The sequence below is a fragment of the Suillus bovinus genome, assembly GCF_016758785.1.
Source record: "Suillus bovinus strain UH-Sbo-P2 chromosome Unknown EDB93scaffold_2, whole genome shotgun sequence".
NCBI lineage: Eukaryota > Fungi > Basidiomycota > Agaricomycetes > Boletales > Suillaceae > Suillus > Suillus bovinus.
Window position 1 is genome coordinate 17,429 of NW_024542058.1, and position 23,194 is coordinate 40,622.

The following is a 23,194-nucleotide window of genomic DNA, read 5'->3' on the forward strand; positions in this document are numbered from 1 at the left end:
TGATATATTTATCAAAATCATGCCTCCCTTGTATAATTATATCTTCTGTTGCACATGTGTTAATATCATAGCTTAAGATATTGTGATGCATTTCGAGGCCAGCTGATTATAATTGTTGGAAGGTTCTGTTGTCACACTGCTGTTGGCCTATGAATGTTTATCAAAATTATGCCTCCCTTGTATAATCATATCTTTCATTGCATATGTGTTAATATCATACATTTGTAAAGCTTAAGATATCATAATGCATTTCGAGGCCAGCTGATTATAATTATTGGAAGGTTCTGTTGTCACATTGCTATCGGCCTATAATACACATATCAGAATTGTATCTCCCTTATATAATCATATCTCATGTTATAAATGTGCGACACCACAAGAAAGATATCTAAACCTAAACCAAGATAAATTATATTTTTTTTGTTTGTCACATGTATCTGGTCATAAAAGATTCAGGTCAATTGCCTGATGAGGGCGGTGCTCCACAGGGCAGGTGCACTTGCCACTTGTCAAGGGCTCTTGAAGCTCGTTAGGGTGGCCTGGACATGACGGTGCTAAGAATTAAATATCAGTAGCAGTATCATATATTTATTCATCACATACCATTTGACTTAGCTAAAGCAGAATGATGTGCAGTTCGTTGAGCACGAATCTGCACAATGTTGTCCTCACTTTCCTTTTGCATAAGTTTGGCCAAGTGCGAGTTGTCCTTGGTTGGTTTGAGGTGCCTGTAAAGTATTAGCACTAGACTAACCAGATAGAAAAATGTACCTGTTCCACAAGGGTGTCTTTGACCCATGGATCGTCATCGTTGTCTAGCATTTCAATGATAGCCCAGAGGAGCTCATCCAAGTCCATGTCACCGATACACCATGTCCAGTGCTGCGCGCTGCTGATTGTAAAGTATGTCTATGGGTTCATGAGAGAGGTATTGATATCAATAGCAAAAGAGCTAAACTTACGATAATATGAACATATGCGATGATATATTTGTTAACAGCCATCAGTCCCCATGCACGATTTTGGGATGGCTTCGTAGAGTTGCGAACATTTGATGAGTCATTCATGACGGATGATGGTCCAATGAAAAGATGTTTATAAAACTATAGTAACTTTGTTATAAATAAATGACAGTGTAAAAATGAATACGCACCCTCAGAACAATATGGTTTTGAAACAGGCCATGTGTCTTCTCAGCAGCATTGTAAATGTCATGTTCATAAAAGAATGTTGGCCAGTTGTGTGCTGTCATGGTGATTTCGCCAGCTTGCAAGGCAGCCATAGCGCTGAACATAGTGACATTAGTACAAACAATGAAAAGTAAAACATATATACAAATCAGGATCCTCGTCAAACCAATCCAATTTCTTCCGAGGGCAAAGTAAATGGGCCAACTGTGTTGTTTGTTTATTGATTATCATACGGTGAGTACAGCTTACATAATCACGCATGTACATACAGACAGAGTTACTAATACCTCAGTCTACTACACCACAAGTGTACGACTGAGGTGAGACATTCATTACTATAGTTCATTCATTTTACTGACTCTACTAGTATACATTCTTTTGTCTCTAGGTTAGTTTAAAGTCTACTACACCACGAGTGTACGACCAAGTATACATTCTTTTATCTCTAGCTCGTCCGTTCGGCTCCGCACGTCATACTACGAACAAAAGGTTATGAGCCCTGACTGAAGTTCAGTCAAAAAATAGCCTAGTAGTAACACAATCATACTCCTTGCACAATGTCCAACAATCCATCCATCTCGCAAGCTCAAGGTTCACACTCGCAACAAACTGTCTCATCAGCATCCAACTCAAAGAAAATCCTACAAGGCTCGAACTATCTCTATGATATCCCATCACTAGAGAATGATGGTTCAAATTTTCAGAACTGGAAATTCTGAGCTAGAAAAGTACTTATCATACGAAAACTTTGGGGTATTGTTGAAGGTTCAGAAGTCAAACCATCTGCTTCTGACCCTGACACGGTCCAAGATTGGCTAGAGAAGAACGACAAAGCACATGTGCAGATCACGCTCACGCTGAAGGACAAACCTCTAAATGGAGTCCTACACACGATGTTAGTGTCAGATGCCTGGATGAAATTGTGCGAGCGATACGAAGGGAAAGGAAAGCAGAGTATAGCCTACCTTATAGGTGAATTATTCTGCAGAACACTCTCGGATGAATCCCCTATGGAACCACAGCTCAATGCGATGTGGCAGAAGGCTCAAGTCCTGAACTCACTCGGTCAAGCCCTAGATGACTCCCTAGTAACCATAGCAATGGCCATATCTCTTCCCCCATCATACTCAACTCTCCGAATGATACTCATGTCAACAAGCGACAAGATCACAATCGAAGGCACCATTAGCCAAATTCTAGTCGAAGAAAAGTTGAGGCGAGGTCCTGAATCACAAACAGCTCTTATAGCCAAGACTTTGGACAAGTCAAAGGAGACCTCAAAGACGGATAAGAAGAAGAAGCTGGGCAACTGCAATTATTGCAAGAAGGCTGGGCATTGGGAGAGGGATTGTCACAAGAAGAAAGCTGACAAGGGCAAAAGTGCTGACAAGGACAATGAGAAAGACAAGCCCAAGACCGACCTATCAGCCAATGTAGCAGCTGTAGTCGAATCTGACGAACCAGCGTTACAGCTATTTGTTGCGCATGAACCAAAGTTCAAACCAAACTCGGTTAAATGGATTGTCGACTCTGGAGCCTTGGCGAATATGTCATGCTGTCAAGAATGGTTCAAATTCTTTTGTGCATTAGTCCCAGCAGAAAGTGTCAAGATCAGGGATGGTTGTACGATCAAAGCTCATGGGATAGGAAGAATGGAGTTAGAAGTAAAAGTTGGAGGAGAAGAGACACGTCAAATCATTCTCCAAGACATTTACTATGTCCCAAGGCTAGACGGAAACTTGTTGTCAGTGTGGTGATTGAAGAAGAGAGGATTCTGAGCATCCTTTGGTCAACATACCTGCGAAATATCTCGAGACGGCTCCATAGCAGCACTAGTGAAACAGCAACAGTCCTTATATATCCTAAAAGGATGCACTTGCATCAGTGAAAGCGCCTATATTGTCCAAAGTCCCAGCCACCTTCTAAATCCAGAGGAACCAATTGTAGCTCTCACAGCTTGTACCTATTCTTCGAAGGCATCAATGGAGGTCTGGCATCGTCGACTAGTGCATATAAGTCCAGAATCTGTCAAGAAACTGTTCACAAAGGACATGGTTAGGGGAATGGAAGTTTTGACAAGGGATACTCACGAAACGGATCCATACAAAGCCTACCTCAAAGGCAAACACTCCTGCAAACCTATCCCAGACGAATCCCAAGTCAAAAACCCTCGAGTCTTGCACAGGACATATTCAGACATTTGTGGACCTATGGAGACAACCTCACGAGGTGGATATTGATACTTCATTACATTTATCGATGGCTGCTCGCATCACTTAGTCATCAAACTGCTCAAGACAAAAGATGAAGCTTTCGAACTTACCAAGTCATATTTCGAACGAGCAGAAGTACAAACTGGCGAACACACAAACATTCTCCGCAGTGATGGGGATGGAGAGTATGGGTCCAAGGATTTCCAAAAATACCTAGAGTCAAAGGGTATTCACCACGAAAAAATGAACCCATACACCCCTCAGGAGAACGGAGTTGCTGAATGCATGAATCAAACTCTTGTAGAGTCTTCGCATGCAATGCTAAGTGAGGCTAAACTGCCAAAAATGTTCTGGGGTGATGCCATCCTACACGCGGCTCATATCATCAATCGTGCACCAATACGCGCACTGAAAGAAAGCATAACTCCTTTTGAAGCATTCACTGGTAACAAGCCATCAATTTTGCACCTACACATATTCAGATGCAAGGCTTTCATACACGTACCCAACGAGCACCGTCAGAAGTTTGACGCAAAGTCCATTGAATGCATCCACCTAGGTTATGTGGAGCATAGGAAGGCATATGTCTGCCTGCAAAGGTCGAGTGGGCGAATAGTCAAATCCAGAGATGTTGTTTTCGATGAAGGGATCAATGGAGGGTTGAGTCGAGTGAAGATTAGTGTTGAAAACACTGAAACCTGTCAAGCCAATCAGCAACGAGATCAAACAAAATCACACGACTCACCAGCAAACTCAGATCCAAGCAAAACCGAACAAGTGCACATCGAAGAGGTCACAAGCGAAAACGAGAACAAAGACTCGGATCCTGAGCAAACAGAACAGGAAGTCCCTGTATCTGTAAGTCAACACAAAGTCAGCTCTCAAACCTCGCAACGCACCTCCACAAGGCGTCACACACAGCCAGAAGGTCCTCCAGCACCATACCCATGTCCAATTCCCCCATGTGAAGTCAGACGTTCAGCCCGCATATGAAAAACACCAGTCCCTGATAACGATCCCCATTATTTTATCAATGCATATGAAAGATCAACACTCAAGACTCACCAGGAAGATACTATGGAGAAAGAGGAAGTTCCTACTATGAGGCGAGAAGAGAGTGCTGAAACCATTGAAGATGAGAGTGAGGAAGAACCTGCGGGAGAGGAATGAGCTTACCATGCGGAAACGGCCAAAGAACCCAGGACATTCGAAGAAGCAGTGAATTGGCCAGACACGGACCTATGAGAAGCTGCCATGATAGATGAACTGAGAGTTTTTGAGAAGATCGGCCTATGCGAGGCAGTTGAGAGACTGAAGGGATGGAAAGTCATTGATTCAAAATGGGTATACAAAATCAAATACAGACCTACTGGGGAGATAGAGAAATATAAGGTGTGCTTGGTTGCTAAAGGTTTCACCTGTTACAAGAACATCTTGATGCTTGGGCCCCTACTATTTTTCTCCTCATCCTCCTTGTATCAGCCCTCGCATCACACCCTTACCCCGACCTTACTCTCGTCATACTGGTCATCCTCACATTCCCCTTCGCCCTCTACCTGTCGCTGCAGCAAAGCCAGTACATCTGGCCTAATCCTTTTGCTGACAAAGCATATCCATGCTCCGTCCCACCATCTGACTGATCCTGTGGACAGTCCCGCTACTCTTACCGTCCGGACGGTAACCTATGATACGATGCATGCTGCGTCCCCTCTGTCCAGTTCCCTTTCTCGATCTATGACTCGGTGCGCAGTCGCGCATGTGTACTTATACTTAGCTCCGCAGTTGCACGGTCGTGCCCCTGCGCATTTCACTTCTTATTTCGATCTTTGACTCATTTTCTTATCTGCACGTTCATGTTCACTTGTGTCTCACCTTGAACGTGCTTTCCTTTTATAGCCTTACCCTTTACCGCTTACCTCTCTTGGTAGTACGAGTTATCACCCACTAATATGCTTCCTGTCCTCTATATAAACTCACTACCATGTACCATATTCCTTAACTTGAATCTACTTGGTTCTTGACCTCCTACTCTCACCAGAGTGATCCCTTCTGCCTCACCAGCAGTCTATATTCTATCCTCTTATCTGCTCCTCGCGGATAAGTCTTTAGTCTCAATCTTTACTCGTCGACTTCGTCAACGAGCAAAGCCCCTGTTAACTAGTCGGACTTCTGTCCTTCTAATTAACGATGATCTTACAATTAACCTTCGGATGTCGTAAGCCTTGGCCGATATAGCTTATCGTCTAGCACCTGCTTGACATAAGCTACCCGATTTGGACATAGGCGTCAAATCTTACAAGTAAGACCCCTAACCTTGGGCTAGCCCAAGGACATCCTCGACCGTTGACGACACATGCTCTGTTTGAGCGTCGCCAACAGATACTATCCAAGTCGTAACATCACCCAGGTCGAAGGCGTCGACTACATGGAAATGTTTGCTCCCATAACAAAATTTTTGACCATTTGGATCCTCCTAGCACTAGCAGCACAACTCGATCTGGAAATACACCAGATGGACATCAAGTCAGCCTTCCTCAACGGCGAATTAGAAGAGGAAATATACCTTGAAATGCCTCCCAGATTTCGTGATTCATCGGATCTAGTCTGGAAACTCAAACGAGTGCTATATGGACTGAAGCAAGCTCATAAAGCCTGGTACAAGCGCCTGCGAACCGTTTTCGAAGGACTCGGGTATACGCACTGCGAATCAGATCATAGCGTGTTCTTCAAAATCAAAAACAGAACTCACATAATAGCAGCCGTCTACATCGACAACAAAATGATATTCTCAAAGGACCTAAAACTCATCAATCAACTCAAAGAAAAGCTAGAGGGAGAGTACGAGTTGACGGACCTTGGAGAAGCTCGCTGGATCTTAGGGATGGAGATCATATGCAACAGGGAGAAGAGAACAATTGAATTGTCACAACAACAATACATTGAAAGTATACTCGAGTGTTTCAACATGCAGGACACACGACCAGTCACAATGCCAATGGATCCTAATACCAAGTTAGTCAAATGGGAGACTGCAGAGACCGATCCCAGACCTTACCAAAGTGCACTGGGAGCAATCATGTATGCAATGCTCGCAATGCGCCCAGACCTTGCATTTGCAGTGGGCGCATTGAGCAAGCACTCTGCGACACCTGGAGAGGAGCATTGGAGTGCACTATGACATGTATATTGTTACCTGCAAAAAATGTCGAACAAGCAACTAGTCTTCAAGGGAAACAATGAGACGAGTCCGCGAGGATATGTTGATGCTGACTGGGCATCGGATGTGAACAATTGATGCTCGATAACCGGGTATGTGTTTACAATGGCCAGGGGCACAGTGAGCTGGCAGTCGAAGAAGCAGGATTCTGTGGTGCTGTCAAGTACTGAGGCAGAATACATGGCAGCGGCATCAGCTACAAAGGAAGCAATCTGGGTAAATACCTGACTTATCCTCGATTTCTGGAACTGGCGGGTCAAGAGCATCGGCCTTACTATACATATTTAGCCCAATGTATTGCAGGCCCTTGTGCTTGACAGAGCTCATATCTGCGGATCTGCCATCACTCATACCCTTCGATACCTGCCATGCAAAAGATCAGTTGTCAGGGTCAGATTTGAGTAAAAACAAGTGCATATAGTCACCATTGCAATGATCACATTGAGTTTTTTGCTTGATATGTGGTCGAGCTCGCTCTCAAGACCGGGAACATAGTCGATGATGCCATTGTACAGTAACAAATGCTGATTGGTGACATCTTCAGGTCTGTAACGAGTTAGCTGTATTGTGAGATAGATATAAGGTACATACTGTTTTGGGTCGCGCTTACCCCCTCGGTCAAATTGAAGACCGGTCTTGAAGGCTGCAGAAGGTATGCCAAATGTATCCAGAAGGCTCGAAGCCTTCCTTCCTGCATTTTGGTATAGCTCTGTGTCATCTGTTTTCGAATCTTCATGTTTCCTGCCGCCAAAGGTCAAAATTTCATGGCACAATTCAAATTACAATACCTTGTTGTGTGCTTCCGAGAGCCTTGTTACGAGGTGACAAGACTCGGACTAGGAAACGAGTAAGTGAGAGATAAGTACCGTTCGTAAGTATGTATATATGTAGAAGCATAATCAGTAGGCTCACCTCAGTCTTTAGTTTGGAAAGACTGAGGGATGGAAACAATGGACACACAGTATTAGAGGATCATTGAGATGGAGAACAAAAAGTAACAAAACATGTATAACAGGTGTATAAGTATGTAAAATAGATACGTACGAAGAGTGTATCGTGATACTCCCACTCAAATGCATATCACCTGGATACGCATGTAGAACTAGTCCGTAAGGATTTTGTTGGTGGGTGAACGAAGAGCGAGAGAGTAGCAATGATTGCAGAAGAGTTTCCGTGGGAGTGATTTGGTGAAAATGTCGGCGACCATATCATGTGTGGGTATATACGGAATAATGATAGAGCCATCGTTGATGAGGTCGCGAATGAAGTGATAGCGAACACATATGTGTTTTGTGCGATCATGAAATTAAGGGTTCTTTGTCAAGGCACGGCTCCCATTATTGTCTCCATATAAAGTAGTTGGTGTGATGAGCGATGGGTCGAGTCCAAAATCATGCAATAGTTGACTGAGATGAATTTGTTCCCATGCAGTGTTCGAGAGGGCAATATATTCCGCTTCTGTTGAAGATGTCGCAACTATAGACTGCTTCTGGGATCGCCAACTAATGGGGGAGCCAAAAAGGTAATAGATGTATCCACCAATTGACTGACTGTCGTCCTTATCAGATGCAAAATCTGAGTCTGAATAGCCTGTAAGGCCTTGGTCAGATAGACCAAAAGACAGGGAGTAGTGGGCCATTCCATGAATATAGCGAAGTAAATAATGAAGCTGGTGGTAATGTTCAGCGCCAGGATTGCTTAAAAACTTTGATAGTGTGGATACCGCATATGCGATATCAGGACGACTGACCCGCATGACAAAATTGAGTTCACCAATAGTGCGAGCATATGGGAGGAGTGTGAATTGTTGTTTCTCTGTGTCGGTGAGAGGAGCTGTACTCTTGGATAATGAAACACCTGGTACTAGAGGTGTGGATGCAGGGCAACAATCTGACATTCCTGTTCTGGTGAGGATTTGTTCTAGGAAGGCAGTTTGGTTGATTTGGAGGAGTTGTTTGGGGCGGTCTCATATAATGTGCATTCCTAGAAAATGGTGTGCTTCTCCCAGGTCCGTCATTTCAAAACGCTTACTCAGCACGCTCTTGAAACCATTTAGGAACTGCCTGCAGTTAGAAGCGAGCAACATGTCATCAACGTAGATGAGCAACCAGATGGTTTTGTTGCCTTTATGTAGAACATATAAGCTGTAGTCTGCGTTGCTACGCACAAAATCAAATCCCTCCTTCTGCAAGTAATCATCGAGGGTTTTATTCCACTGGCGCCCAGCTTGTTTCAAGCCGTAAATAGCTTTCAAAAGTTTTCAGACCCAGTCTGGGTACACAGGATCCTCGAAACCAGGAGGCTGGCGCATGTATATATCCTCGTCAACGAACGATCTGACCACTTTCATCATATTTGTAGGCATATACCCAGCATGAATCAATTGCCTTTCAACCAGGAGGAAGAGGAACGAGAGTGCCTGTGCCCTTTTCCTGTAGTGATGCTAGTTCTTCAATCATGGCACTTTCCCAAAAAGCAGACTCCTCAGTAGACATGTGTGCTTGAGATAATGTTTGTGGGGGTTGTTTTCGTCTATCAACAAGTTTTGGAGGAGATACTAGCATTGCAGAATGTTCAACATTGGTCTCTGATGACTCATCATCCTGATCTTCAGTATCTACATGCATGTCAATTGGTACATATGTCCATCGTCGATTGACAGGAATATTAGATTTGGCTGGGATTGCAACAGAACGTGGGAGAGGGAGTGTGGCCTCGACACGTTGATGAGTTGATTGTCGCAGCAAAGGTTCTGAAATTGTAGCAATCTGTGGTATGTTCCCCCCATTTGGTGTCATTGTGGCGTCTGTCACATTATCATCAGGTTGTGGGAAAGGAAGGAATGGCTCGACAGATGGTTTGGGGGTTACGAGCGATGGAACTCCCACTGAAACAGTTGGTCCTGGTGTCGTTGTTTTAATGATAATCTCTGGAACCAAAGCATCTGGATCATCCCTGGAATCTTCTTTTGGTTCTGCTGTCACAATTGATGTACTGCTAGGTTTTCATACTTGAATATGTTGATTATAGAGTTCAACAAGCGGAGACATCATTGAGTCAGGAGTTCCATAAAAGACATTCTCGTCAAAATGAACATTACTGGATTGCACAGTCTTGCATGCTGCTGGATCCCACAACAAATAGCCAGTGTCCCTCATGTGACCCAAAAGAAAACACCATTGCGACACATAGTCATACTTGTGTCGTGTTGCATCAGGGATATGTACATAAGCAAGACAACCAAAAGGACGCAAATGTGAGACATCGGGTGGATATCCATGGAAAAGCTTGAAAGGTGTCTTTTCTTCAATAGCTGATGACGGAAGAAGATTCTTGATATATGCCAAATTTAAAATGGTATATCCCCAGAACAATCGAGGATAACCACTCTGATGATGTGAGCTCAGGGCACATGTGACAATAGTTTGGTGTCCTCATTCCACAACGCCATTCTGCTCTGCAGTGTATGGCATTGTGAGCTCATGCTCGATACCCTTGTCATGCAGAAAATTAACAACAGCACTGGAGATATATTCCCCCCCATTGTCACTACGCAGACACTTTACTTGCTGACCCCATTGGTTTTTGATCCAAGTAACATATTGTGGTAGGCAAGAAAACATGTCACTCTTGCGTTTGATGAGGTAGATTGTCAAGTAGCAGGAGAAGTCGTCAGTGAAGGCAACAAAGTATGTTTCTCCAGATGCAGTTGCAGTATCAATGGGTCTCCAGACGTCTGTATGAATAAGTTCTGCAATATGAGTAGCGCGATGGCGAGCTTGTGATGGGAAGGAAAAATGTTTATGTTTTCCCATCAAACACAATTGACAGCTAATGTGATTAGCGTCATCTTTTGTAGGTTGATCTGGTCCATCATTAGTGAAAACAAGTCCAGTGACTGCCTTCTCAGCTTTGCGCAGCGTAGTATCAGTGGCGTGGGCCAAACGTGCATGCCAAATGGCTAGTGATAGTGGGGTTTTTGACATAGTCTTGGTAGCGAGGGCAGTGTGGTCGCGGCTGTACTTCGCGCGAAGATAGTACAGTCCATCGATGCAATCTACTTGCGCAATAGTGGTGCCATCCGCATGGTGCATGCCAGCTCCTTTGGCGTCAGTTTCAAAGAAAACACCCTCTGATGTGAGCGCTGAAACAGATATCAAAGTGCATCGTAGATCAGGAACATGTAAGAATGGTAGCTCAATAGGCTCCCATGTTGCACCATTGTTGATCATTAACCTTATGACCCCCCAGCCCAGAGCGAAAATGACATCATTATTGGCAAGTTTTACGGTTAAAGGTGGGTTATAAGGAGAATAGCGTGTGAAAAGAGAGTGGTCCGACTCCATATGTGTGGTTGCAGCAGAATCTACATGGAAGGTGAAAGAACTATTGCTCGCATTAGATAGGCTGGCTTCGTGTATGGGTAGGCAAAGGAATGATGGGACAATGTTATGTTGCGCTAGAGCAGGAGTTGGAGGATCAGCAGTCTGTGAGGTTGATGAGGAAAACTGTGCTGATGTGTTTGGGGAATCTGTCTTTGCTAGATGAGTGCAGCAATTGTGCCAAATATGTCCTGTGCGCTTGCAGAAGCCACATGTGGAGCGCCATGAAAGCTCCCACTTGTCACCTTTGGTTGTGTTGAGTTCCTTTGGTTTTGGACGTTCAGCAGACTTCATTGGTTTGGCTGCTCTAGCTGCCATAGCTGAATGGTGTGCGTGTGGGTTGTCTGACCCAAAACTTGTGTAGTATTGTTGAGAGTTTCGAATCTGATTAACAACACCTTCAAGTGTCAGTTTTCCAGCATTCGCATCAGCGCTATGGAGGATGAGCTGCGAGAGCGGGGCATAGAAGTCTGGTAATGCACAAAGTAGTGCTTGTACTAGTGTATACTCATTACACTTCCATTCCGTCGATTCAATTGCTTTGAACTGTGCCTTAATGTCGCTGATCTCCTTGATTGACCGTGTGAGTGAGTCGCTGTCCGATGCCTTCGGAAGGTCGAAGACACAACCCATAAGATGAGTAAAACAAATACCAATGGTAGCCTGGTACTTGTTCTCGAGTGCCTTCCATACAAGAGCAGGGTCTGAGATGCCCGTAAAGTGAATTAAATTGCTGGAATGAATGGCCATGCCCAGGAGACCCTTCATGATGCTCTGTCGCTCACAGAAAGCGATGACATCCACGCTTGCGTCATGAGCAGCAACACATTGCTGAAAAGATGCATTGGTCTCATTTGCGAGTTTGACTGGGGGCTGCGGCTCCTTTTCGTCGCTGATGAGAAGGCGCCAAAGGTTGAACAACCAGAGCCAGAGGTCCATAGAAGTGACCCATGACAAATTGTTGGATCCATTTGCATCTAGCAGAGGATGAGGAAACGAAGAAGGAATTCGGATATTGGAAAACATCTTGGATGATAACGAAAAGAGTGTCGGTGATGGCGACAATTGAGAAGGCAGAACGGGCAGTCTGAACATAGAATGAGAGGAAAAGGTGGGTGTCAATGGTGGTGACAGAGGTAATGGGATGGATAAGATCCACAGGTCAAGCAGTGATGGAGGGCGGCCTTGTTCCAGTTCGAAAAGATTTTGAAAAGGCTCAAATGTCGAACGAGTGGAAGCAAAAATGAGTGAATGTCCTAGTTTGAGCCAGGGCTCATAACCTGTTATGAGGTGATGAGACTCGGACTAGGAAACGAGTAAGTGAGAGCTCAGTCTTTAGTTTGGAAAGACTCAGCATGACTAATACATACCTAGGAAACGAGTAAGTGAGAGCTAAGTACCGTTCGTAAGTATGTATATATGTAGAAGCATAATCAGTAGGCTCACCTCAGTCTTTAGTTTGGAAAGACTGAGGGATGGAAACAATGGACGCGCAGTATTAGAGGATCATTGAGACAGAGAACGAAAAGTAACAAAATGTGTATAACAGGTGTATAAGTATGTAAAATAGATACATACGAAGAGTGTATCATAATAAGCCTGACAATATGGAATTTATGAGGTTGTTGGTGCTGGTGTCACTGGAGGACTGCCTGTGCTTGCGTTTGCTGGGCCTTGATGGTTCTGGTGATTCCGACCATTCAGGGGGATCAGACGAGCTTGAAGATGTGTTAGGATGATGATGCGAAGACATGATGTGTGAAGGGTCAAGGACTAATGGGTAAATATGTCTTATTTGACATGTTGTTTGTTGACTGGCATTTGCCAGCTGACTTTGAAAAACCATACGCACAATTTGCACTTCATCGTCATCATCATCATATCAGCAATCAAAGTATGAATGGTGCTTGCAGCTCTACCCTCCTCACCCAGTAACTGCCTTTGGTGTAGCTGGGTGGCAAACAGTATAAATAGGTGGAGCTTGCACCCCAAGACCATGCTTCAAATGTGCCATCTCGTCTTGAAATCTCATTTTTATTGTGAGTATACTGGTGCTATATAAATTTTCTTGCTAACTCCAAGTCTACATAGGGCTCACATTGAAGGTCGCATCGAAGCTATCCAAGAACACCTGGCCCGCTTTAACCCCAGCCAGCTCTAGCTCCACCCACATCTACTCTTGCGCCATCTGTGCCCACTGATTTTAGGAGTGTCCTCGAACCCATTCACATTCAATACCTTCGACAATCTCCTTCGCCTGCTTCTCATGCTCTTCCATAATGTTGATGAGTCATCGCAGCCCAGATGCTTCACTAGTGAACACTGCTGACTCTACATAGGGCTCACATTGAAGGTCACATTGAAGCTATTCAAGAACGCCTGGCTCTTTCAGCACTGCCGGAACAAAGCTGACTGCTGACGATCATTAATCCTCATGCATTTCAATAAGCATTTTGATTCCCACTACCTGATTGTACTCACTTCATCTATGACCCAACCCATCCTGTGATTCAGGCTGCATGTAAATTACTTTAAAAATGACAGAGCTAAATTTCTGACCTATCTTGTCATGCACTGTCGTCAATTACAAGTCTGCAAAGCTATCCTCCTCAAACTCATTCATCACATCCTCCCCATCTTCTGGACCAAAGTCATCAATCTTGTTGGTGTCTTCATCTGCACCATCCTCATCAAGGACTTGGTCAAGGCCAGAGTATCCATATTCATCCATCTCGTCAGCAACAGTGTGGTCTACCATTGCTTCAAAGGTAGCTGGAATTTCATCCCCATCCTCGCACCACACCCTGGCAGGAGTATCCATACTCCTTAGCCATAGTACCAGCATAGTTTTTGATACTCACCAAGGAATCCATGGTGCTTCCTTTATTGATACTCTTCCAGGGAGTATGGTCCCTTCAGGTACTTCCCTTTATTCATACTTTGCTGGGGAAAGGTAGCGCAGTTCCTAGCGCAGTTTCCCAGGCCTCACTGATAGGGGTAGATCTTACTGGTTCTCATCCCTAGCACAGTTTCTCAGGCCCCACTGATCAGGGTAGATCTTACTGGTTCTCATCCCTGGATTGTTTCCCTTTGTTGGCTTAAATATAGACCCTCCCCATTAATGGGCTTAAATATAGACCAATCACCATCAAATATGTCATCCCAATTTGGTAAACATGGAGAGTTGTTGAAAACATTAAAACATAGCATTGCTATGCCATTGGGAACAGATAGGTGCTAGTTTATTGTTTGGAACAGATAGGTACTAGTTTGTTGCGTCAATAGCATGTAGTTAATCAAACATTAATGACAAAATACATCAGAATCACAGAAAAAAACATATCTCATTAGATAGCAGTGTTGCACGATGACTGGGCAATGAGGCCAGGAACAATGCTCCAAATTGAAGAGCAGTGGTCACACATCATCCTCCGAATGGCAGCTTGCCGATGTGCATATGCTACTGCACCTTTATTCTCGATGGGCCCGAGCCACATCTTGGATGTTGCACGTTCCACCCACCAGGCCGCATGCCAATCAAAGAATGCGAGAACGCGCCACATTTCCTCTTGCAATAATTCTACCTCCTCGGACCATCGGTTAGCGCGTGCACGAGCCTTGCACCACTCAATGCACATAGCTGTAAAACAGGGTTCAGAAGGGAACTGGCTGAGACAGTGGGGGACAGTGGGGTGAGCTTACCATCTGAAAGCTCTTCCTCTCCGGCGCCATAACATTGCTTCCAAATCCATGATATGGAAACTAATCTTCGCCCCTCAGAAATACTTTCCCCTGCTGCTTGGTCCTCCATCATTCTGTGGACATCCTCTTTCTCGAGCACCGGGAACTCGGCCTTCCAGTCAATTTCAAGAAGAGGCTCAGCAAGAGCACTGAGGGAGGCCCAAGCAATGTGATATTTGGTGGCAGCAGTGTCAATCTTTTTCTGCACTGTGTTGATGGTCCCACGTGACCTCATGTGTCCGCATTGACCAGTAATCCAGTCCTTCTTGAAGCCGGTAAGATGACGCTTGAGCTGCAGGTGCTGATAAAGTTCATGTAGTGCCTTGTGTTCCTGAGCTCTGTGAAGCTTCCATTCGATGAGCAATAGGTTTCTGTCATAAGATAGAGACTGGGTGACAATAGCTGAGGGCATCCAGAGCTTGATACTGTAGACGTCTTCTTCTGTATTATCAGAGGTAGCATCGATCATCTCACGAAGACGTGCGACACACGGCATGTAAAGGGTTTGAATCTTGATCCAGTGTTCAATTCGACGATGAAGTGTGTTTGTCCGCTGCTGAAGTGTAGATAGCTGGATTTCGGTAGTGTGTGCACCTATGCTTGAGGTTTCATGAACAAGCTGGCGCCTGTCAAACAAAAACAATTTGTAAATTACATTGAGGATCGGAGAATAATGGTACTTACTGCTGAGTCTCGAGCTCAATTCTGACAACTATGAGGACACTTGGTGAAACCTCAGAGTGCAAGGACATGTCGAGTCTACATTTGAGTTGGTTTGCTTCAACTTGTGAGAGCTCCAGTCGAACAGAAGCTTGCATCATGGGTGAAGATGCTGAGTCAAATGGGTTTGCGTTAGATCGGTCAGTCTCCCAACCCTCTACCATTGTATGCCAGGTTGCGAGGCTCTCAGCTGGAATTGCATCCTCAAAATTGACAAGGTCTGAAATATGTTGATCACGTTGAGGGATGGCATCCTTGAGCTTTTGCAAAAGAAATGCACCTGTTGAAAGTGCCAGTCAGATAACTATTGATGATGAGGGTAATGACTTACCAAAGTTAGACACCTTCCACCAGTTCCAGTCGCTGAAGTGGTCGTCGAGCGCATCACATGTCGAACCAGGTCCCATCTCCCGTGTGCTGGTAGCCACAGGATTAATATTGGACCATCCACATTTGGGCACTTTGCCATCGGTTCAGGCCATCCCTTTGATAAGACTGAAGGAGAATTTAGTCTGGCATGGAGCAACATGGGCAGGGAGGTGGAATTTTGGCACAAGGAAGGTTATTGTCTTGCTGGTGTGCACCAGATGAATGTTGGAGGGATACCGAGACATGCACTCCCAAAGATGTTAGTTCCACTGGCATGTGATGTCATACAAGATGTTGACGACAACGATCTTGCTCGAGTGTGTCATTGTCGAAAAAAAATAAGTAGTCCATGTTAACATATCTCTCCCCCTTCTGGAGATCTCCTACCACCAAGGGACGCTTGAAGTTATGCCTTGCACAAACAACGGCACCAATGCCCATTGCTGCAAGGCCACGCACTCGCTTCGAATCCACAAGGTTCACTGTGTTATGACTTGCGCAGCTGCTCTTCTCCTGTGTGAGCCCCGCGTGCGTGTCTAGGATGCTCTTGAACCCGGAATCCTTGACAAAATATGCCCAGCCCTGACTCAAACTGGGATCCGCTTGCTCCGATGATTTGTTCTGACGACACATTCGAAAATTCACATCGATCCTGACAAACAGACTATACAACCACCTATGTGGATCAAGATAAGCCCTCATGTATAGGTGAATGGACTGGACTTACTGTTTTTCTTTAGGGGTGTCTGCCCAGTGTGGTGGAAGGTTTTTCCAGGTTGGGGACAAGCCGGTGTAGCAATGGTCGTGGCGCTGGGCTTGGAACCACGGTTTTTCATACTCATGTGAACACCCGAAACATACGCGCACATGTTTGATGCACTTTCACACATGTCTGAGACACTCCACATTGGACCTTCGGACATTGCATCGGCCGATTGCACTTCATGCGCACTTGTCCATCCCGTGTCCTGTCCATCCGAACTAGCCTCACTAGGTGCGTAGTCATTCCCATGCACATTTTCTGACATTCGGACCACATTATTACATGTCTGCAGCACCTCGTGTCTTATTACATAGGACATCAGACCCGAAATATATCACTACTATCTTCGCCTGTAGTATTCTGAATTTCTACATACTTACTTAAGTACTCTGTAGTGACCCATAGCAATCATCATCCAGTAGTTAGGAGTCGTTTCCCAACTCTGCAGATCACCCAGGATATTCTTGTAATTCTTAGTTGCATTGCAAAATATTACCATTCGTTCACCGTCATACTCTGTCACTCGTTATACTCGCGCATACCGCTCGCAATCTGACACTTGTTATAAAGTTTACAACCTATTATCATGAAGTCCGAAAGTCCGAAATCTCGGACATCGCACTTTGGCTTCAGACATTGGATAAGTACCTTCAGACATCATCGGATTACCTTCAGACATTGTTTCGCAGCATTGGACATTTTGTTATTTGCATTACTGACACATTTTTACTACTAATACCAATTAGCAATCCCTTTAGGATTGAATGCACTTGCTCTGCAAGTATAGCAGCATAGGTCGTGCTAAGATCTACCTAAACATTGTTGACTAGGTAGTACAATTTCTGCTGAGCCCAGTGGAGATTTACTCTTTACACTGGGCAAACCACAGCAAGTTCGCCCGACTACATCCCCAATATCCCAGAGATGTCGTGAGCCCGGCCTGCTCTTTTGAGGGCAATTAGATGGCGGTACTGGTGGCTAATGTGAAGGAGGGATTTGTAGCGGTCCTAGTATATAGTTAGTCATAATATGTATGAAATAGCGAAAGACTTACCTTGGGCCTCTTTGCGCCTGTGTTGTCAGTCAAGTGAGACAAAGCTTGATAATACTCGAATGCAGAACCCTTGGATTCAAACATATACATTTGAAAATGATCGAGGAGTCAGAAGGTAGCAGCCGTTCGAGGGTCAGTACTTGTAGCAGGGTACCATCAAGCATGCAATAACTGAATGGTGTGAGTCTGTGCGGCTTCGCAGTTGCAAAAATTGAGTGCAACACTGTGAATACCATTAGTGTTAAGAACTGTGAATTCAGCATCAAATGCTGGCACTGGGTTACAACATGAGACCCCCGGGGGATGCCCAAGTTGCATGTGTAGCCCAAGATTGCAAAGGGAGGTGTGCTGAAAGTATTTGCCTGTCCAGACCTGTGTGTAATCGAAGATCAGAACTTAGAAGGCAAATAAACTTTCAAAACAATACCTCGACATGATGCAGGGGCATGGCACAATGGAGAGCTACCACGCACGTTTGACAATACATTTGAAGTCCTTCACAGTCGCTACAATAATATACAGGCTCGTTGTCACAACCATGGAGGCTGTGACAGAATTGGGGCAACATTGTGTCCCCATAGCTTTTGAGCCTGATGAATTCACGAAGGAAAATGTCTCTCTCCAGAAGCCACAGTTTTTTAGGGTCGTCCTTTAATTGCAAAAAATTAACGACAGGTAAAAGAATGTGAAGTGAGATGCACATACTCCTGGTGAGCGTTTGCTTGTCTTTCCAACTGGCTCTGGATTGAAGTTCATGTCCGCAATATAATCTATATAAGCGTTGATGGCATGTAATTAGCGGCTGGTGAGATTACATTGGACGCAGAGAAATATGTCGTTTTGGCTAAAGGACAGAGTCTGTTAGTGACATCAACAGATGTGTGCATGTGACATGAAGTGCCAGGCCCCGCATCATCATGCCCAGCTGCTGCAGTTTGTTGTGCTGCATTAGCAAAATTTTCTGCAATAAACTGGCGTTGATATTTGTCGAATTTGCGCTTGCGAGATGGGGCCATGATCAATCAACAAAAAAGATCGATCAACAAAAAAAAGCTTGTCACGTGAGTACACAGTGATTCAAATATGTAATTAATGATCAGGGCCTCTGCCAGACTAAGTTATTGGTAAATAATGCATCGTCAAGGACATCTGGTCCTTCATCCATAAGCTGGAGAATTTCCTCCTCTGATGCAAGCCAGAGACGAGCACGGCAGAGGAGACGCAAACATTCAGTCATTAGCTGGACAGTACAGGGACCCTCCAAATTGGTAACTGAACTTGACAGTGTCTTGACTTCTTCAAGTAAAATCCTTGCCTCCGCTAATTCACCCATAAACCCAGGTCTAACCGCACTCCAGCCCCATTTGTCCACATTTTGAAGAAGGGCAATAATGCGAGGTTCACATCCATTGTAATTTCAGCTACCTCCAGTGTAAGTTCTGGTCCATAGGTCTTCCATAGTATGAAAAGCATTGAGGGTAGCCTATAAAATGAATAAAAATGTCTTAAACCTCCAAAATTATGAACATACCTCTGTAGCACCCTGACACCGCCTCCATCTATGCCATGCTTTGATTCGTTCATAGCCCAGATGCCTTGCATTTGAGTAATAGTTACTGAATTGAATAAAAAAGAATGAAAAAAAAACTACTTACCGTGCATAGTGTATACATTTTGAGTGTTTACGTGCTTCTTCGTGCTCTGGCGAAGGCTTCCGATGCCACCCCATTTTTTTGGGTGAAGTGAGAGTGTGAGTGGTATGATCGGGAGGCAAAGTTTGTGGTGAGGCAAAGGTGTGGCAAATGCTATAAAGCACAAACACAGTTACATAGTACTTACTTAGGTGGCACTGCCACAGCTTCGGGACAATTACTTTGGTAGCATTGTTGCATTGTGCATGCTGTACTAGCTTGAGACGGGCTTCACCAGGTGTTAGAGTAGCACGTTTGCAGAATTATATACTGCTCACATTCAGAATTTTTTACATATCCCGAGACATCTTCATGAATGTATGCCCAGAGTCCAATTTGAACAACATTTGTCACACGATGGACTAGAATTCGGCTGTCTCAGGTGACAATGTATTTGTGAACAAGAAAATGTGATTGATTGACAAGAATACGACAAAATAGACTACATAGATACATCTACATTGTGCAGCGTGGACTCCCACATCATGCCGGCACCTGTGTCACTCCACCAGCAGCCAGTGCCTCTGTGTACGCTCCTTCAGCAGCAGCGCGAGTGGGGTGACGAGCAAAACATGCACCAGGGACTCCAACAACATGAATATGAGCACTGTGCCTAACAATTAGTTAGAGTGAATTCAAAGAAACACGGTTAGGGTGTCAGAGAACATACCAGCCCTGAAAGACGCCTGTCTCACGCCCAACGGTGATAGTGTACCAGCATGAAGAGGCAGGAGGGTTAGCATGCGCTTGTGCTAGAGGCTGCACAGTGACAGTTGGAACAGGTTGTGCAGCTGGTAATGTGGATGGTTGAGCGGTTTGTGCAGCTGAATCAAGTAATGTGGATGGTTGAGTAGTCCAGGCTGGAACAATGTCAGGAGGAGGCTGGGTCTGGGCTGGAACAATGCCAGGAGGAGGCTGTGAGACAGTTAACTCGTTGTCACTGAGGTCATCACCAGCAGGATTAGCCGCACCTTCATATGAAATCAGTGTCAGTATTAGGTTTGATTGACATAATGACACTTACCATCCGCTTGGGCAGGGCTATTCTGAGCAAAGGTCAACTGGTGGGATCCGTTGTCAATAGCCGCTTGTTATATATACAATCTCAGATACACAAATAAAATGATGACAAGAAAACTTACCATTCTGGTGTATCAGTTGTAATGCACTCCAAAGCTCAGTCAAGGTGAAGGTGTCGTCCTTATCAGGGTAGACCTTCATATTGATCAAACAGGAGGAATGTTGTGAATTTGAACTAGCTGTGAATGTTGACGTTAAGTTTCTCATACACACGGGGCTTATAAGGCTGAAAAATAAACGCCTCATCTGATTGGCTGAATTGGAAATAGAGTTGAAACTCCGTCCTATATGGGGCATTCATACAAGTCAGAGGTGTCGGTGTTATCAAACATCAAAAAACATACTGTATGTGTGTCACATGATCTTGTATTGATACCTACTTACCTTGATGGGAACAATAGATGCCTGGAGCCTCGTGGACGACTCACGAACAGACTGTTTGGTTGAAGTCTAAGATGGATGGCTTCTGCTTGAGTCAGCTGCAGGGTTCTGTCTCTGCATACTTGAACCAGTTGTGCTTAGAATGGTTTGTGAAATGGCCAGAAGTTGGCATCCATTTCAAAGATAGCACAACTGGGATACCTCTTACTGAGGCTGAATTAACGAGTGATCAAATAAAAGAATTAGGTAAACTCGTTAAGCAGCACAAGGGAGTACGTTACATACATTTTCATTTTGGTTCATGGCTAAACCACCTCAATGCAGCAACTGCGCTCTTACTGTTATCGAGGAGCATCTTCTGCTGGTAGGGCATGCCACACCCAATTCACCAAGACCATCACCAAGTTGATGGCAACTTCAACTGCTCAGACATGTGGACCTACCACTGGAACATTTCTTACAAATGGACTACAAGGAAGACTCCTCGATCAAAGAAGAAGTCATGGCCCAAGTGGAGAATGGTGAGTACACAAAAAACACCCGCATGTCCGGCATTTGTGCAGAAGCCAGCAAGGTGATGGCAGCCTGCGGCGAAGCCTATGTGATGCAGATGAAGGAGCAGGCGAAGGCCAAATGTCAGTGTCGTGCTGAAAGGGCAAAATGTGAACTTGAGGGGTTGTGGAATCCCTCAGACTCTCTCAAACTTCAGTACATTTGTTTTTCATTCACTCAAGTTTCTAAGTGCAGCTAACATACAAATAGATATATTGAAGGTTTGGGTGGGGTAGCCAGGCAACTACTAGAGACAATATTTGAGACAACTGGTTGGCACGGGAGCATATACCTAGGTGGCCCGGATCCATGTGCAAATGGGGACGTTCATGTTTTCAGGTGAGTATATGTTGCTACCTCATTGGAAAAGGTATTCTAATGTGCGGACAGTTTTCACCATGGGAAGGGGAGCACTGGGTTCACCTTCTGTGACTCACTTCCCGACCACACCAAACAGATCGTTGAACCATTCACCATGTTTCTGAAGGGCACATTTGGTAAGTACATGACCTTTTAATTATAAGTGAAATTTTAAAACTTTCACAGCTACTAGCACTACATCTGCACCACCTGAAGTATTGGAGCACATCGACGTTCTCAGTGGGGTCGACATGTTCAATCCCACTCCTCTTACGTTCAATCCCATCCCTCCAACAACTTCTGACTCTGTGCCCATCATGGAAGGTGGAGGTGTATCCATACACCCCACTGAAAACGAGCTTCATACAATGATTCATCCAACTTCCCATGGCCCACATGAGTATACATTCCCCAACAGTTCCTTCGATTCTGGGTTCTATGAGTCTCTCAACCCTTACCTTAGTTTACCTGAGCCTGAACCTGACACGGAGTCCGGCCTTCCAATACTCCCTCCCTTCCTTTCTCAGAATAGCCCAGACACGCCCATTACTGCATGGGAGAAGGACTTAGATGCTGGTAGGATTACCAGCTTTCTCCACCTCATCTTAGCACCACCTTTGTGCATGTGGCTTCACATAGTCCTTCTGGCCACGGCAAGACAATACCCCGTGTGCGTCCTGTCACTTTGGGTAAAGCTAAGGCCCCTTCTATCTATGATCACCTCTGCGATTCAACATCAATATCTCCCCATGCACCTCTGGCAGTCCTGGTATCGACAGTTCCTATGGTTCCGGCTGTGCCTGTGCCTGCAACTCGCATGTCTGCATCTCCCACCCCACCTCCGTCTGCTTCTGCTACTCTTACAGCTAACACATCTGCACCTCCTGCCACACCTGCAGCGTCTCCATTTGCTTCTGCTTCTCCTGCAACTCACGGGTCTGCAACTCCTGCCACACCTGCAGCAGATGTGCCTTTGTTTGCCTATCCTCCTACCTCACCTACAGCAGTCGCGCCTGTAGCAGATGTATCTCTGTCTGCTTCTCCTCCTACAACCACGATTGATTTGGCACCAAAGGCCCCCATGTCTAACATGTCCATGAGCATCAAAATGTGCCCTGCCAGCACCACTGTGGACCAGACGACGAAGGAGGTGCAACCATTCAATGATGTACTCAATCAGTCGTTCCGTCACGGCAGTCAAATGCGCCTCCCATCAACCCGTCTGACAGATGCTAACAAGATTGGCAGCACTTCAAAGAGGTAAGTCAAATATTCTCAGTGTGGTGTAGAAGGGTCACAGCATCTTTTTGCAGATCTCGCAAGTCCGTTGCATGAAGAAGGCCACTGTAAGCTCATTGGGAGCATTTTCTCAATGTTCTTCTCATCATGTATATACGCACACTGTCTTAATCTTGTACCATGTATTAATCAATGCAAATATATTCATTCTTGATGATACAATTGTTTGGTTGGCGCCAATA

General features: G+C 44.9%; 6 protein-coding genes across 6 annotated transcripts; 1 reads left to right on the forward strand and 5 right to left on the reverse strand.

Moving 5' to 3' along the window:
- Positions 1 to 441: 441 nt before the first annotated feature.
- On the reverse strand, positions 442 to 1,294 carry EDB93DRAFT_1245015 (uncharacterized protein; the record flags this gene model as incomplete). Its single annotated transcript, XM_041452266.1, has 5 exons — positions 442 to 554; positions 604 to 728; positions 755 to 909; positions 963 to 1,103; positions 1,154 to 1,294. 5 exons carry the CDS (start codon positions 1,292 to 1,294, stop codon positions 442 to 444), a joined length of 675 nt encoding a protein of 224 aa, XP_041312935.1.
- Positions 1,295 to 6,812: 5,518 nt separating this feature from the next.
- On the reverse strand, positions 6,813 to 7,865 carry EDB93DRAFT_1245019 (uncharacterized protein; the record flags this gene model as incomplete). The annotated part of the gene is made up of 4 exons (XM_041452267.1): positions 6,813 to 6,983; positions 7,046 to 7,166; positions 7,212 to 7,361; positions 7,705 to 7,865. 4 exons carry the CDS (start codon positions 7,863 to 7,865, stop codon positions 6,813 to 6,815), a joined length of 603 nt encoding a protein of 200 aa, XP_041312936.1.
- Positions 7,866 to 10,642: 2,777 nt separating this feature from the next.
- EDB93DRAFT_1075249 (uncharacterized protein) lies at positions 10,643 to 10,966 on the reverse strand (the record flags this gene model as incomplete). The annotated part of the gene is made up of 1 exon (XM_041445153.1): positions 10,643 to 10,966. A coding segment is annotated over one exon (324 nt), but the record flags the coding sequence as incomplete, so codon positions are not given.
- A 3,383-nt stretch (positions 10,967 to 14,349) lies between these two features.
- EDB93DRAFT_1245022 (uncharacterized protein) lies at positions 14,350 to 16,860 on the reverse strand (the record flags this gene model as incomplete). The annotated part of the gene is made up of 5 exons (XM_041452268.1): positions 14,350 to 14,642; positions 14,705 to 15,369; positions 15,428 to 15,743; positions 15,795 to 15,923; positions 16,560 to 16,860. The coding sequence occupies 5 exons, from the start codon at positions 16,858 to 16,860 to the stop codon at positions 14,350 to 14,352; spliced, it is 1,704 nt and encodes a 567-aa protein (XP_041312938.1).
- Positions 16,861 to 19,823: 2,963 nt separating this feature from the next.
- On the reverse strand, positions 19,824 to 20,561 carry EDB93DRAFT_1245023 (uncharacterized protein; the record flags this gene model as incomplete). Its single annotated transcript, XM_041452269.1, has 4 exons — positions 19,824 to 19,953; positions 20,011 to 20,311; positions 20,365 to 20,427; positions 20,483 to 20,561. The coding sequence occupies 4 exons, from the start codon at positions 20,559 to 20,561 to the stop codon at positions 19,824 to 19,826; spliced, it is 573 nt and encodes a 190-aa protein (XP_041312939.1).
- A 260-nt stretch (positions 20,562 to 20,821) lies between these two features.
- Positions 20,822 to 23,048, forward strand: EDB93DRAFT_1099616 (uncharacterized protein; the record flags this gene model as incomplete). Its single annotated transcript, XM_041446932.1, has 9 exons — positions 20,822 to 21,073; positions 21,126 to 21,205; positions 21,231 to 21,322; positions 21,365 to 21,436; positions 21,575 to 21,692; positions 21,744 to 21,850; positions 21,900 to 22,332; positions 22,353 to 22,973; positions 23,027 to 23,048. 9 exons carry the CDS (start codon positions 20,822 to 20,824, stop codon positions 23,046 to 23,048), a joined length of 1,797 nt encoding a protein of 598 aa, XP_041312940.1.
- Positions 23,049 to 23,194: the final 146 nt, after the last annotated feature.